The sequence below is a fragment of the Sinohyriopsis cumingii genome, chromosome 10, assembly GCF_028554795.1.
Source record: "Sinohyriopsis cumingii isolate HCF-2022 chromosome 10, ASM2855479v2, whole genome shotgun sequence".
Lineage (NCBI taxonomy): Eukaryota > Metazoa > Mollusca > Bivalvia > Unionida > Unionidae > Sinohyriopsis > Sinohyriopsis cumingii.
The window spans coordinates 73,848,366-73,864,808 of NC_142970.1; the positions used below are offsets into that span (position 1 = coordinate 73,848,366).

A 16,443-nucleotide genomic window follows, 5' to 3' on the forward strand; every position below is an offset into this window, starting at 1 on the left:
CAGACTACATTTGTTTACTAGTTTAAATTTTGTAAATATACCTGCTAACAGAAGGATCAAGACACTTACTATAATTGGCCCAGCACAATGTAACGTGTAAAGTGTTGATGTGCATCTAAACATCATTAAATCAATCGATAAATCAATCAGTCAATCGAACCTCCTCGTTCTTTACAGCAGTTTACTCTCGACCATAAAATGCTGCACATATCCCAGAGAAAATGCCTGACTATGCTAATGCCACGTTTATCAGTGATAGATTGTAATATACATTTTTCTCACAGTCAGATTGGACTGGATAATTAATTCCTGAGGAAGCCCAAACCACAGCGTATTATTAAATTACCTTGCTAAATGTGTGTGTGTGTAAGGCGACGCTTCCTACTGTGTAATCTTCTTCCTGGTCACCCTTTGCAAAAAGAAGGATCCATGTTTCAAAGGTACAGTATAAAGTCTGATTTGTTTTACTTCAAACCCTTGGTATGAAGCACTAACAAAGAAAGAGAAAGTTAAAGTTTAAATTATTTAATAACGAGGCTTCCTCTGTCCATTATCATCCTTGATAACAAAAGCGTTATATTTCTAGCATTTACAAAAGTGCTCACACTACAGTTTACCTTTACACCCTGGAAATAAGCGATTGTTTAGATTGCAGGTTACAATGAAGGACGATAAATAAGACGAATTAAAATATGTTACATATTGCCAAATTAGCTGTCTGCAATTTGAGACACAAAACGAAAACAAAACAACTGAACATGTATTTATGTTAGGAACTATGGAAGAAGAACAGGGACTATCGTTTTTATTTAAATCCCGTCCGTTCTCGCTGCAACAGCGTATATCGCTAGGCACAAGACAGTCCAAAAAGTATACACGTATCCTCGTGCATGAAAAGTTGACCGTTAGTTCAACCAGTCGAATAAAGAGAGGTTATTTAGTCGCACCCTCGTCAGTGTCGACGTCGCCATCAGCGTCCCACCATAATTAAAATTGTGTAAGAAGTTACTGATTATGTCTATTATTCTCCGTGGGTGATATATGGTATGAATGGTTCTAATTATACGTATATCCATATTTATCCAAGTATATGTCACGTGCTGCATGGTTCTAGTCATACGTATATCCATCATTACCCAAGTATATGTCACACGCTGTATCGTTCTAATGATACGTATATATATATATATATATATATATATATATATATATATATATATATATATATATATGTTTATTTAAGTATGTGTCACACGCTGTATTGTTCTAATCATACGTATATATATATATGTTTATTTAAGTATACGTCACACGCTGAATGGCTCTTGTGATACGTATATCTATGTTTACCAAGCAGCGTTTGACCTACTTTGATAAACATCGATATACGTATAATTAGAACAATGCAGCACGTGACATACTTTGGTAAGCATGGATATACGTATGATTGGAACCATACAACGTGTGACATATACTTTCGAATAAAGATATATGGATATTCTTTATACGTGTTTCTTTTGTTTTATGATATACCTCTGTATGATGTTTCACAGGAATGACTGCATTGATAAATACACAGCTCCTGAAATATAAATGTGGGTATAACCAGTGGCGTCACTAGAGGGGTGCGGAGGGTGCGGACCGCACCGGGTGACACCATCAGAGGGTGACACCAAAATGACTGTCTATAAAAAATTTGCGCAGTGTTTCAGCAGAATTTTTTTAAAAAAATTATCCCTGTAGTTAGTTATAACCACAAAAACTTTTTTCTTATGCCCAGCTAACATGTACTGTCTCAATATACATGTAAGACTAAAACTCCATTGGGGTGACACCGTGAGTTACCGCACTGGGTGACACCAGCCCTAGTGACGCCACTGTGTATAACTAATGATATATCTGTACTTTTTGTGGTATAATCTTAGTTATCTGCCTCTTGATATGACCATCTGAGTACAGTAGTTTCAGGAACATGTGCATTGATTTGAGGAAAATAAAGAATAAATCATTGTAGATACTTAAAGAATATTTTAGAGTCCACTGACAATGTTTTCAATAAGAAATATTATATTATTAGTATGCTTCATGTTATCAAAGTTGTACTTTTATCATATTACCTCATTTTGAATAGTCCCTGTACGTTTTTCTCCAGAATATCTTATTCACTTTGATACCTTAGATTTCTAAACTTATTCTCAAATGGTTCAAATCTTCGATTCATTTGTACCAAAACAAAGACTTTGAAAAGAGTGAGAAAAAAATGTAGTCTATCAACTATATTATGTGCGGTTCAAAGGGTAAAATCCACTTGATGCCTTCCACGTATCCTTGGTCTCCGTACATATAATCTACCAGAATATATGTTGTCACTAAGATAATTAATTTAAGTTGTTCCTAATCCTAGTTGAAGGTAAATATATACTTGTAAGCAAAGACGACATCAGTTTTCCAATTTCTTATCTGTTTCTAGAGCAAAATGTCCGCCAAAGGAAACAAGCTTCTGGTTGCGGCAATTGACTTTGGAACAACTTACAGTGGATATGCATCTGTATTTAGACATGAAGACTTCACTAAGATTATTGCCAACAGTGTGTGGAGTGGTGGAAGTCTTCTGTCTTTGAAGTGTCCTACTTGTGTTCTGTTCGACCCAAATGGGGAATTTCATTCGTTTGGCTACGAAGCCGAAAACAAATATTCAGATTTGGCCCAAGATAATGAGCATCGAAAGTGGTACTACTTTCGACGTTTCAAAATGACCCTGTACGGTAAACAGGTAGATACAGTTTTAATTATCGTTCAAAAATGTATTACATTTGTCTCAATAGAAAATAAAATGCATCCATATATTAATGTATCTAATGGTATCTTTTTACTTCAAATTCTCCGATTTCATATTTCAGATGAAGTTTCCTCATGAGAAAAGCGGCCTGTATTAAGACTTTTGCATAGAAATCTAATGATATTGCAACGCTCTGTCAAAAAGTTAATAAAACATAGTTAATGACTCTGCAGCAGTGCGCTGTGGTAGTCGTGGATAATTCATCAGCGCAAATATGTTCTTTCCACCTGTTCTTTTGATTTTGCCTGTTTCAAAATATAGACTATTTTTCCAATATCAGACTTAAACAAAGTGTGTTTCTTCGCAGTTTTTATTTTACATTAAACTGGAAACATAACAGTGCAAGAAGTGACAATGAGTTCATGTTCATAATACACCAAGATTGCATTCATTACAAGTAGCCATGCTATATTCAAAGTTCCTTTCAGGATTTTTTTTATGCATATGTATTTTCATTTAGATCAAAAGAGAAATGGAAATAAATGATGACAAGGGACTTAAAATGCCAGCAAGGAAAATATTTGGCGCTGCTATTAAATTTCTAAAAAAGCACTTGCTAGACGCACTCTCAACGCGAGGGACATGTGTGGCCGAAAATGATATTCATTGGGTTCTAACGGTACCTGCTATCTGGAGTGACGCCGCCAAACAGTTCATGCGAGAAGCTGCTGTGAATGAGGTAAATATGCTATTAGCGTGAACTTTCAATGGAAAGGGATCGAAAAGTTGGAATCTCTCATCGCTCTCTGTGCGTGTGTGATTTAATTCGTCCATGTGAAAAAGTCATGGGTGATGGCCTAACCGATTTGGGTTAACCTGAGTACCTGGTATTGTTAATTGTTAGCGTTGTGCCTTTGTTGTTTTTCAACAGAATGAGACGATTGTCATCGATCATACACATTGTTGTGCGAAAATAAAATCATATATTTTGATCAGAAAAGTTTGTGGGCATAAGCCCAGCAAGGCCTCTGATCTTTAACTGGGATTTCCATATCCCACGCAAGTGCATGCAATTCTTTTTTAAAAACTTGTTAATTTTGTTTTGGATTTAGAAAGAAACCTGCCAGCCAGACATGCATACATTAATTAGATACCCCGTGGATAATAATGACGGTCATTCCATACCGACTGTCATTCATCCTGAACTATCCCACCATCCATCCATACTAGTAAATATTTATCAAAACAAAGAAGCATGTCGGTTTCATTTAAAGGCGATCTGAATATTATTTGTAAACTAGACAAACAAATGGTTTGACAATTTGTTCATGGCGATATCAGTCGACCTCTTGACATCTAGCAGGTAGTTCATAAAACTAATGAAATAAAGGAATCGTACGTTTGCCCTAAGATCTATCCTTATATATAATAGTTCATCATGAGCAAATAGTTTGAAAAATTGCAGAAAAACGTTATTGGAACAAAAGTACAATCCAGAAAAATCTATTGCCAAAACAGTTTAACTATATTTGATTTATAATTTGTTTAGTAATTTCACTACATCAGTGGATATTATAAACTTTATATATGGAATTTGTTTTTATATTATATGTCAACTGATAATGAAGTCAGTATTTTTGTGTTCATTTTCGTAAATATATATTTGATTGGCTGAGAGTTACAATCAATCACAAGATCAAGACCATAAATTCATAACTGTTTGGTCAGGTTTTTTTAAAAAAAATTAAGGACGTTACTTATTCAATAAAATATTTGACAATGTATTTTTGGTCGTACAACTAAGTAAATAATCCACAAGTTATATCTAGCGTACGTACCAGAAACTGATATTATTGACCGTAGATTCTGTCAATTTGTCTTTCCCCAATGATGGGTCTTGGGGTCTGAGATGGATATTTGGGGGATAATAGACATGAGAACAGGCCGCTTCCAGAGATTAAACGTCTATTTAGGTTGTGCTCTTTTTGGATGGTCGTACTAATTATGTAAAATAAAATGATGTTTTACTAAGAAAAGCAATACTGAGATTGATCGGATAAATTCTTCGGGTTTTTAATAACCCATGTAGGAAGTGTTATTGGGCTTGGATGATCAGTGGAAGTCGTGTTATTGGGCTTGGATGATCAGTGGAAGACGTGTTATTGGGCTTAGATGATCAGTGGAAGAAGTGTTATTGGGCTTGGATGATCAGTGTAAGTCGTGTTATTGGGCTTGGATGATCAGTGGAAGACGTGTTATTGGGCTTAGATGATCAGTGGAAGAAGTGTTATTGGGCTTGGATGATCAGTGGAAGTCGTGTTATTGGGCTTGGATGATCAGAGGAAGTCGTGTTATTGGGCTTGGATGATCAGTGGAAGTCGTGTTATTGGGCTTGGATGATCAGTAGAAGACGTGTTATTGGGATTAGATAATCAATGGAAGAAGTGTTATTACAATATACCAAATATGTTGAAGTCTGACTTGGCGCTCGGCATTAAGGTGTTAGGACTGGTCGGCCTGGTGTCAGGATAATGTGACTGGGTGGGACATCGTGCTACATGTCTGCAGCATGATGCCCCAGTGCTGGAGATCACTATAAACTGCCACACTGCAGACATGGTAGTGATATGACTGAAAAATTGTTAAAGCTACGTTAAAAATCCTAATCACACACACACACACACTAAATACAATGTTTCTTGACACAGGCTTTCGCCCATCGAGAAATGTCCAACACTTCAACTTCGGGTACTCTCAACATATCAACTGTTTCTTGTTCAGTAGTACATGAGCATTTCGCAACAGTTAAAAATTACTGGACCAATCAGACTAAGATGACAAATATTAATACAATACATCAACCCACTTTTAAAGGTACATGCCAACAATATTCACTGGCACGATAAGACTATGTATATAGTACTGAGAAGCAAATATATATTTATTAATACAGGCCTAAAAATAAGGTGTATTGAAATCGTTATAACGTTAATTGATATGACAAAAGCACCCGATTTGATTCATTTAAGTGGCGGTCGCTTGATATTTAGCAGAACAAAGAGATTAGTTAGGTTGTTTTTGTCTTTTACGACACATCTACACAGTCAAGTTGAGCATTTTGCACATAAAAATCACTTGGAGTAAGGTGCCTTGCTCAAGTACACAGCAATACAGCAATAGCAAGCTTGGGCTGATCTAATCGTAGGACTCTAACCTGCATCTTTTCGGTCACAATTCCAACAGATTAACCACGGAACTTCCATTAGTCGCATCTTACAGTATGCAGAAGGGCTCATTCGACCTATTCTACATTCCCGAGCTCGCAGAGGCGGAACAAAAAGAACATGAAATGCAAGACTCATATAATGTAGTTGTACGATGTGTTTATATTGTACGAACATGTTGGTACTAATATACCTTTGTATAATATATGAACATACAATATATATGGGTTTCGTTTTTGCAATACTCAATATCTGGTTGTATAATTTCAGCCTTTGCTATTTCCAAATACTAAGTTAGGTTCAACCACTGCTGCACGTGCAAAGTGTAGGCGGTGAGAAAGCCAATATATCGAGTTCTCTGCCACTGGATTTGGCCACAGTAAATAAGAGACCTGTCAGGAAATTGTACACTTTACCGAGAGATCACTGAAGAAAGTAAAAAGTATATAAGATGAAATATATTTCAGTAACCAAGTACTGATTGTGTGTTGAAAAATGCATTAACCAATAAACTTTTCGGGTTGCTTCCAGAAAAAAAAAAAACAGTAAGGCTAAATATCTTACGGTGTGCACTCCCCAACCAAACCACGTATTGATTGCATGTTGAAAATTACATATACCAGTAACCCATGCGGAAGCTGTAGAGATATGCAAAATATAAAACGGTGTTCTTTTTTGCTGTCCGTTCTATGGGATAGAATCGTTTATATGTTGAATGTTTCGAAATTAAATCTAACATTTCGAGAAAGTCAACCCTATGCCACATAGCGCAATGTTACTGAATAGACAATTGTTAGCCATTTTTATAGCTGTACAGATAAGTTGAATTCAGTTATATTTGCATTCTCGGTGGCTAGGCCTGGATCCATTCTTATCAATCTAAACGAGTGTTTATTTAATGGTAAATATTGTGTTCGTGACATTTATAAATTCTAACGAGTCATCTATACTTCCTAGGTTCGGATCGCATTTTTTTACATCTGGATTTACAGCAGGATTTCATGCAAGTTTACGCGAGTCATTGGACGTCTTTAATCTGCTGCTGTATCCAACATTACTATCATTTTTCATAATCTTGTCACCCGGTAGTAAAACTATACCGTTACCACCAGCAATACAAGTTGAATTTTACTGCTGAAGTTGAAATATTTTGTTAACATTTGTCATTATATGTTTACCTGAATCGTAATTTTGTTCACCCAGTAACTGTTTATCAAATAGCTCTTAGCAATGTCTTTGATCAGTGTTTTGTACATATGCAATCCAACTGCAGATGTGCATATATATATATATATATATATATATATATATATATATATATATATATATATAGTGTCGCACAATGCAATTTATTTCCTTGGACGCTTTTACTTTTCAGTTGATGTATGTAGTCATGATGTATTGAAATGTTTAAATGATTGCACGCTAAATTAAATTGTTTTAAATCTACCCTGTTTTATTACGAATCAATTCACTTTCTCCATGCAAAGAATGTTTCTATTCTAATGGAGTCTTTCTATCTAGAAGTAAACGTCGAGCCAATAAACAGATGTAAATAACTCTAAAATGCTTTAGTTTTGTAAATACCAGTATAAAATCACATAACCACTTGTTTCCATCCGTGTTTAGTTGATGCTGCCAAAATCTTAAGCTACACTGTTCTCTGTATGCGTTTAGAGGATCTTCATTAAATTAAATCATAGTTATCAAAGATTATGGTTGCATTTGTAAAGTTGAGTTTCAGAGGAAGCAAGTTTTAATCTTGTTAATTATGCATAATCTGTTATGGTGCGTTAATCAATTTATGTAACTAAAATGAATCACAGGAAGTTAAACATCATAAGTTCATTATTTTGTTTTCAATGATCTGAATTATCCCTACTTTGTGTAAAAACGTTGAGTCTCTGTTGATTGCTTTTATCAACATTCACATGTTTTTCCTTTTTGGTTGCTTTGCAATATTTTTATTATTTCCTGTATAATATTCGTTGATTTTACCCACTCTTTACATCTCTTGAGTTTGTATTTCGTCTCTCAAGTTCCTCCATTAATATGTATCTATAGCATTAGTAACAGTCGAAAAATGATGTATCTCAAATACTGAACTAGCCTTTTGTTGTTTAAATTCAAGTACTAATGGATGTCAAATATAAGTTGATTGTTATGAGATAATTAACTTATCAAAAATCTGTGTATGTACGCACTATAAAATGTGAAATGAATTTTACTAAATCCATCTCGATTTAAATATCATCTAGTAGCAAATTACTGTAGCTATGTTTAAACGATACTTTGTAATAGACGTTTCTATGGATGTGTCAAAAGTGTTCATGGTAAAAGTTTTGTCCAGGACAAATACATCATTTATTGTGCAATTGTTGAATGAAATTAATGAGGATTATAGGTACTCATGACAATATTCAGCGCTTACATTATTTGCATATCTGTACTTTTGTTCAGAATATCACAGATCACAGACTCCCTAATGGGTTTCACATTGGATACATTTTAAGCTTTGTTTTAGATGTAGCGGGAACAACCTTCTTACTTTTGGTGCATTATTATTTCATGTTTTCAATAATGGGTTTTATTACCCACTTGGGACACTGTGTACACTATATAGTCGCCTTAATATGCATTTCATAAGTAATGTTTTCTTACTCTCTTCTAATGTTTTGGTAATAAACTTACCTTTTGCCCACTGGTTTTGCTATTAACATACATTCTCAAGCCTTGAACGTGTTACCATTTTACGCTGCAATGTTTTGTTCGTTCAACATATTTTGCGTTCATGTTATGTGTTATAAGCTCAAAGCTTACATGATCCTAAGAGTGATATTTATAAACTCTTCTTCAGCCAGTTTTTTCATGTAACAACTGTGAACCAACCGTCTACAACAACTACGTTTAGCTTCAGCAAACTCCAACTGACATTCCTAAGGTTGGTTGTAAAACAGTTAAATCTTTAATCGAGGCACAATATACTGTTTGAAATAAAACTTAGCCCTGCATACGTTATTTATGGTTTTGTTGAATCATTTTGACTCTGTATAGTGTAGTGATCTTTAAGTTGCATTGTAAATGTGTACATATACACCAAAAGCACGTAATTTATTGCTTCATCGTACCTCTCTGTTTAAGCATATTGCTATTGGGAGTAATGTTTTTTATTTCAATGTTATCGTTAAAAAAATATGAAAATCTGCATTTTTTCTAACGCACTGCATGACATCTTGTTCATGTTTAAAGTCAAACATTTAACACTTGTTTTCTCTTTACTGTAATTATTCGTCACAAGCGAATTTGACTGCACATTAATACTATCTAAACATGGAAACAAGTATGAATTATCTCTACATACTGACACCGTTCCTTTTAAAGAGAGGTAATAAACTGCTATATCGACAACCTTTAAACCGTTGACCTCACCAAATATAGCTTTGCTTCAATATTTACGATGTAAATATAATTTCAGATTATCATGTTGTGTTGGCCAAATGGCGTTCAGTTTGCCTGGTCAGTATTTTTTAAACTATTGTAGAATCCTCAAGTCTGACTCTTTCTTTAATTGACAGCAAGTTTCGTATTGTGAATAAAGGAATTTAAACGCTTGTAAATTATCCGGTATACTTATTTATTTCTCAGTGGGTAAAATCCATGCAAGAAAGAAGAAGGAACTGTACTATGTAATTTCAACAATAAGCCGTGATTCGCGATATATCAGTTACTTACATAACATTTCTAATTTAGGTTGTTGTCTCCATGGTCGATAATTGTGTGATTTTGGTTTGCTCACGGGTCTCTTTATGACCCAAGTCATGTAAAAATAAAGATATTGTTCTGTTGTTGTGTTTTACATTTCTTTTCAGTAAGTGCTAATGATCCTCAACGAATACACTGTTCACATCTCACTATACCTACTGGAACCATTTCTATTATGATAAGTTAGTTTAAGTATATAATCTGGTTGATGTAATGTTTATATAAAATGTTGGTACTTGATATCAATGTATTCAAGAAGGACTTGCTTTACGGAGACAAATTGATTACCAATAAATCAAAACATTGTTGAGAATGTTTTTAATAATTAAATGCATATGATGAATAATAAAATCACTCTGAAATTCAGGACACCCGAATTCTTGGTCATCGGCATGAAAACTGCTAATTGAAAAGACAATTCACGCTACATGGTTTTCAATTTATTTTTTTTACAGAATGAAACAGAAATTGTACAGTTCTACGTCCAAAGATCAATCAAAAGAAACTAAGTTGTGTCGTTAGGCAATGAAATACAATGATCTAGAGTTGTAACAACATAAACACAATTAAATCAATTCACAGTTTACAAGTAACTACCTGACAATAATAATTCAACCAAATATGTTAATACTTTAATCTAATGCATGTGCATCAAACAATGCAGAGTGGAGCTTTAACACAAAATTAAGCACAAATTCCCCCATCCACCAAAAACGACAGCACAAAACCAAACAAAAAACAGTTTTAAAAATGTACTCTTAAAATACGTATATGTATGTTTCTTTTACCACATTTCACAATGTGTATCGTAACAAACCTATATCTGACCAACATAATTTGAGCGAAGTACAGTGGCTTGCAAGTCACATAGAATTAAAGGGTTCATGATTCGAGAATCCAGCAATCTAACAGGGACAAAGTTAATAATGTTTACATCTCTGAAACATGTTCAGTTAATTTGAGCCACATTGGGTGAACTTAATAGTCTGACATAATTTTGGCCAATCAAATATTTTAAGTCTAAAACTAAACTGAAAGAATAATGTTAGTGGAATTGGTAAGATTTTCTGAAAGTTCAAATGTTATATTTCAGGCGGAAATAGACAGTGGTTCATTGACAATTGCACTGGAACCGGAGGCAGCATCTTTATACTGTCAGCTGTTGCCAAGCGACAAGTTATCAGCGAGTGGGATGTTGACCGCCAGCAAGTACATGATCTTGGACCTTGGAGGTAAAGATTAAGTTTAGAAAGACAGGCATAGAGATCTGACATATACACCTGAAGGATAAACCGCTCGTACCATTGATTATTTAAAGATCATAAATCTGTCTCACATTGTACAAAATATTTAAAAGATAACCTTTGTTAAAGGTCACCTACCACCTATATTGTACAAACGTGTGATATTATTATAGTTGTAAACAAAACGCATTGGTCATGCATGCACACCTTAACAATTTTTAATTAGACTTATAACTCCGCTTTATAAAATGAAAAAAATATTCGGTAATCTCCGTAAACAGTGGGTAGTTTCCGCGTGCAAAAACCGGATATGACGTACATTTATCCCTTCTAATCAACCTAGCCATTCAAGAGCTTAATTTCCCACGTAAATGTCTATGTGATATAGCGTATGATCGTGCTTTTGTACAGCAAATATAGTGCACTGTGTTGCATATGGATGTAACCAAAAGAGTGATGATGGGGAAAAAGCGTTTTTCTTTTTCCGAAAAACCATGTTAACCAGAAAAAAGTGTATTTAATTTGTGGGATCGAATAGGGGAGGGATTGGAAAGTTATATCATTTATGCTGGATTATAGTGAATTTGGCCCAAAGACAATTCGGCCCAACTCGAAATACCATTCGGCCAAACTTATCAATAGTTTGTACGTTCTTTTTCTTCAACAAAAAAGTAGATGCTATGTAAGATAGGTATTAAGGGGGAAAAAACTAAATTTAAACAAACTTTTTTGATATACTTTGAAAGAAAATAATCATACTTCGTAACGTACATATTTATGAGAGAAAACACAAACTGACATATCTTGCTTGTTCTAATTAAAATATTTATATACATTTTTTTATGCTAACAAAAATATGCATCTGCACAACGACATTCGCTATTTAAGTCTTCCGGTCAAATTATCAATAATCATTTATAAAACAAAAATACGCAACAGATAATATTGTACATAATACGTATACATTTTGCTAAGGGTAGTGTACATGAGATATTATAACAAATATACTTAATTTGAGGCTTCACGTTATAACAGCTGCATATAATACACACGCGATTACACATGAGAAAGAGAGAGAGAATAATGTTGAGCATTTTGTCAGTATTTAGTTGCTGCAATATGAAACTCTTACCAGTTAATTGTATTGTTTTTATTTTTCAAGTTGTCTTAGTGTTTGCGCGCGTAAATTGAAAGCTTATCATTATTGGTCAATATCGTCAATCATATTTGCTCCATTATTCCGTACAAATTAGAAAGGAAATAATTTTGTGTTTAATTTGTGCCCCCCCCCCCACACACATACACACTCACGGTACAAAATAAATTGATAAACATACACTTGTTTGAAAATAAAATGAAAGAAATTAATATTGCATTGTTATCATATATTCCTTCTGTTTTCATTATGCGAAAATTATTTTTTAAAAATATATGTCCATGAACTCCGTATCTGCAGCGGGTGCCGGCTTGTGTATGCATCCTTAGTGTAGTGTGTGTATCGATTATGTCAAAATCGCAAATGAGACGAAAGTATCACCCGATTGCTTGAAGGCACCTGCCATTTACGCATGACAAGTTACTTATTGCAAACTGACCCAGATTGTATTCTATCCAGGTTAACTGTAAGTCCGTATCTCGCAAACAAACCACCAAAAAAGAATCATTATTTTAAAATACATTCAATGTGAGTGCAAATGATAAAGTATTATTAAAGCAAGTTATTATTGTGTATAATATTTGCCCTGCAAAACATGAATTATGATTACATATGGCAAACAAATAGAAGCCCAGGTGATAAACACAGCTGGCATGGAGCAATAAACTCATTGTTTGAATTTACCGACAGGATATCAAATACATAGGTTATTTTATTACAATGCAAACCAACCCCGGAAAATTCACTTTGGTATCTTTTAGTGTGCCGATTTTTTCTTCTGAAGTTGGCCAACAAAAGGAAGTCAAATTTGGTTCCTTTGGATTCTATAAGTGTGCCGATTTCTTTCATCTTTTTTTTTATAAAGTCTGCCGACACAGGGAAGCCAGGATTGATTCTTTTTACCTGTATTAACAGGAATTTTCGAAATAAATTGAAACATGGAACAGTTTTGAAAGCGACACAGTCTAGTGCGTCTTGCACGCATACAAATATAAGGCTGAACAGTAAATTAGTTTTCATTAGTTTCAGCTAAAATATTCCCTATCCATAGTTTATAGTGTTTTATTTTTCGACAACAAGAAGCATGTACTTCGTCTTCGTCTTGTAGGGATAAATGTATGTCATTTCCGGTTGCGTCCTCTATAGGTAGAAAATCGTAACTAACGGGAAGTAACAGCGTTGTATACTTCTATTTCAGGTAATTAAATTATTATTTCTTCTTTACACTTGATATAAAAAAAAAATTGTGCGAGTATAACTATTTTTAATCATGTAATGCAAATCTGATATAAATAGGAAAATGTTGGAGTATGGCCGGTGACCTTTAATGCAAATTATGCAGATTATATTGTAAAGGTAGTAACTGATTATCTTATGTTTCTTTTTTAAGTTCATGTATTAATTAACTCATTTGTTTATTTTTAATTTATTGTTTATTTATTATTTACATTCTCTCCATTGATAATGCTGATTTGTTTTCTCAGTGCAACTTACCAGTTTAGTCCGTTTACTTTTATAGTTTCTAAAACTAAGTCTTAATCGCATATTTGCCTGTAAAATGGAAAAATTGAGCACTGCTTACACTCCATTGTTCTTACTGTTTTTTCTACCTTCTCCATTTCTCAAATATATGCTAACTTAACATACTTGCTACTTTGCCAACTTCCATGGTTTGTTCGTTCGTTTGAAGGTGGCACAGCTGATATAACTGTGCACGAGAAACAACTTGACGGATCCCTCAGAGAGCTTCATGAGCCAACTGGAGGACCTTGGGGAGGGACAAGGGTAGATGAAGCATTCCATCAGATGCTGGTCACAATAGTAGGCGATAAAACATTCAACACTTTTTGTGAAAATAACAAAGAAGATCACATGGATCTACTTCGAGAGTTAGAGACAAAGAAAAGGATAATTACTCCCGAATTAAATGCAATGGTTTCATTAAAAATGCCAGTATCTTTGTCCAGTATTTATGAAAAGGAAAACAGAGAAACCATAGAAAAAGCTTTGGAAAAAACGCCCTTCAAAGGTAAAATTACTTGGTCCGCGGACAAAATTCGAATTGAAGCAAACCTTTTCAGGTCCCTTTTTGAGGAATGCACTAGCGGTGTAACGCGACGTGTGAGGGAGCTTTTGCAGAAACCTGAACTTAAGAATGTTGACACTTTTCTAATGGTTGGGGGTTTCTCTGAATCACCCGTGATGCAGGCCGCCATCAAGAAAGCATTTCCGAATGCAAAAATTATTATACCAGCGGAGGCCGGATTGGTTGTTTTGAAAGGAGCTGTGGTCTTTGGACGTGTGCCAATGATAATTTCTTCCAGAATCGCTAAGTACACCTACGGTATCAATATTTCGCCGCCATTCGACTCTTCAATACACCCACAAGAAAAGCGAGTGAATATAGATGGAAAGGATAGATGCAAAGACGTCCTCAAAAAGTACATAGTGAAAGGAGAATCTATACAAATCGGTGAACGGCGAACTGGAAAGCATGTTAGCTTGAAGCCTAATCAAAAAGAGATGCTTCTGAAAATATATTCCTCGGCTGAGAAGGATCCACGTTTTGTAACTGACGCAGGTTGTGAGTATATGGGACGAATGGTTGTCAACCTGCCAGACGAACAAGACATCTTCAAGGTGAATGTCGACATGATGTTTGGACAAACTGAACTTTTGGTAGAAGCCGAGGAGGAAATTTCGAAACGGAAATTCACATCCTACTTTGACTTTCTGTAGATGCTATGCTTTCATTATCGAAAATATGCACCAGGAGACTTGCGTATAATTAGGTCCAACATGTATGACGTTCTAATATATTATATGTGCATTAAAAGTTAATTTGAACCAGATAAAAAAACTTTCATCTTATTCTTCACTTTGTTCTTTTAAATGAATAAGGCATACGTTTCGGATGAAATGTTTTAAAACATAATTTCGTTAATAAAACAAATTGAGGTTTCAAGACTGTTCCGTTTGATACGTTACTGATGGCTTTAATTTTCAAATTAACTTAAAAAGAACATCTTAGATCATTATGGTAAATATTCCTGTGATAAATATGAATATGGTTGTACAGCAGACACACACACGAACACACCCAACAGAACCTGGGTTAAATGATTTTTTCATAAGTTAAACTTCGAGATTTACCTTATCCTGGACTTTATTATTTCAGCTAGGTGAAAAATGTCATCATAAATATACAAAATCAAATATTGCCCCACTGCTTTCAAAATTTATGCAACAGTAGGGCCTTATAATATGCTGATCCGTTCCTTTTCCTAAAAGATACGATATGCATAATGTCCCCAGGGACGAATTAAAGACTCATATGGCCTATAGTCCTTCGCTTGTCCGTATATTATATTTACAATTTATATTCTGTTACGAATCTAAAGTTTTAAACTGCGTAACAAAAAAGAGCGACAATTCTCAAAGTTGTGTTCAATTCAACACATAATATATTTTCCATAGAAAGCAAAATTAACATATTAAAAGGAACTTTTAGTATTTTGATTTAAATGCCAAATAGTCCTTAAAGTTCTATCACAAGTCCAAAAGTGTAGAAGTCCAAGCTTGAATGTGGTGGTATACCAATAGTCTTCAAACATTCTTGATGTATCACAATAATATAATCCAAAATGACATTTAATGAATTCACAATAATTCCAAAATCATGATTTTCTCCTAGAATCAATGAGCACTTTGTGATTCCATTGAATAATTTAAAAAAATAAATTTTCGCACATTATGACTGACCACAATTAAAATATTGATTCCTCTACATATGTTAAAAGGAATGAATAATTTGGATGTAAGCAACATTATTATAAGGACCTATGACACATTGGGGGACCAAGGCAAGGGCTAAATGCTCATTTCTAGAACATACTAAGTGTAGAACAAGATCATGTCTTTTACTTACTTTTGAGTAAATAATATGCCAAATATCAGGTAAACTAGGAATTGATAAAGGGAAAACCAACGTCCTGAACTCAAATCCAAGTAAATAGGTTTACCTACAGGTAATAATTGTCTTAAAATATAATCTACCATCATAAACGAAAAATATACATGTTGTATGCAAAATGACCCTCACAACCTACAATCATGAACAATAGTTACACACATAATATAGATATACATATAACTTTGTTAAGGGGCAAGTTTGTTTGCTTCCTGTAGTTTGGGGCAACACTCTACTTGTCCTAATGTCATTTCATTTGGCAGAAATAAGGTTACTAAAGAAATTCTAGGAAAATTTGGAGGCATTCA

The 16,443-nt window shown here is 34.2% G+C and overlaps 1 protein-coding gene across 1 annotated transcript; it reads left to right on the top strand.

Moving 5' to 3' along the window:
* Nucleotides 1–246: 246 nt before the first annotated feature.
* On the top strand, nt 247–15,036 carry LOC149790390 (heat shock 70 kDa protein 12B-like). The gene is made up of 5 exons (XM_089972438.1): nt 247–440; nt 2,471–2,773; nt 3,300–3,518; nt 10,859–10,997; nt 13,856–15,036. The coding sequence occupies exons 2-5, from the start codon at nt 2,477–2,479 to the stop codon at nt 14,902–14,904; spliced, it is 1,704 nt and encodes a 567-aa protein (XP_089828564.1). The 5' UTR covers nt 247–440; nt 2,471–2,476; the 3' UTR covers nt 14,905–15,036.
* Nucleotides 15,037–16,443: the final 1,407 nt, after the last annotated feature.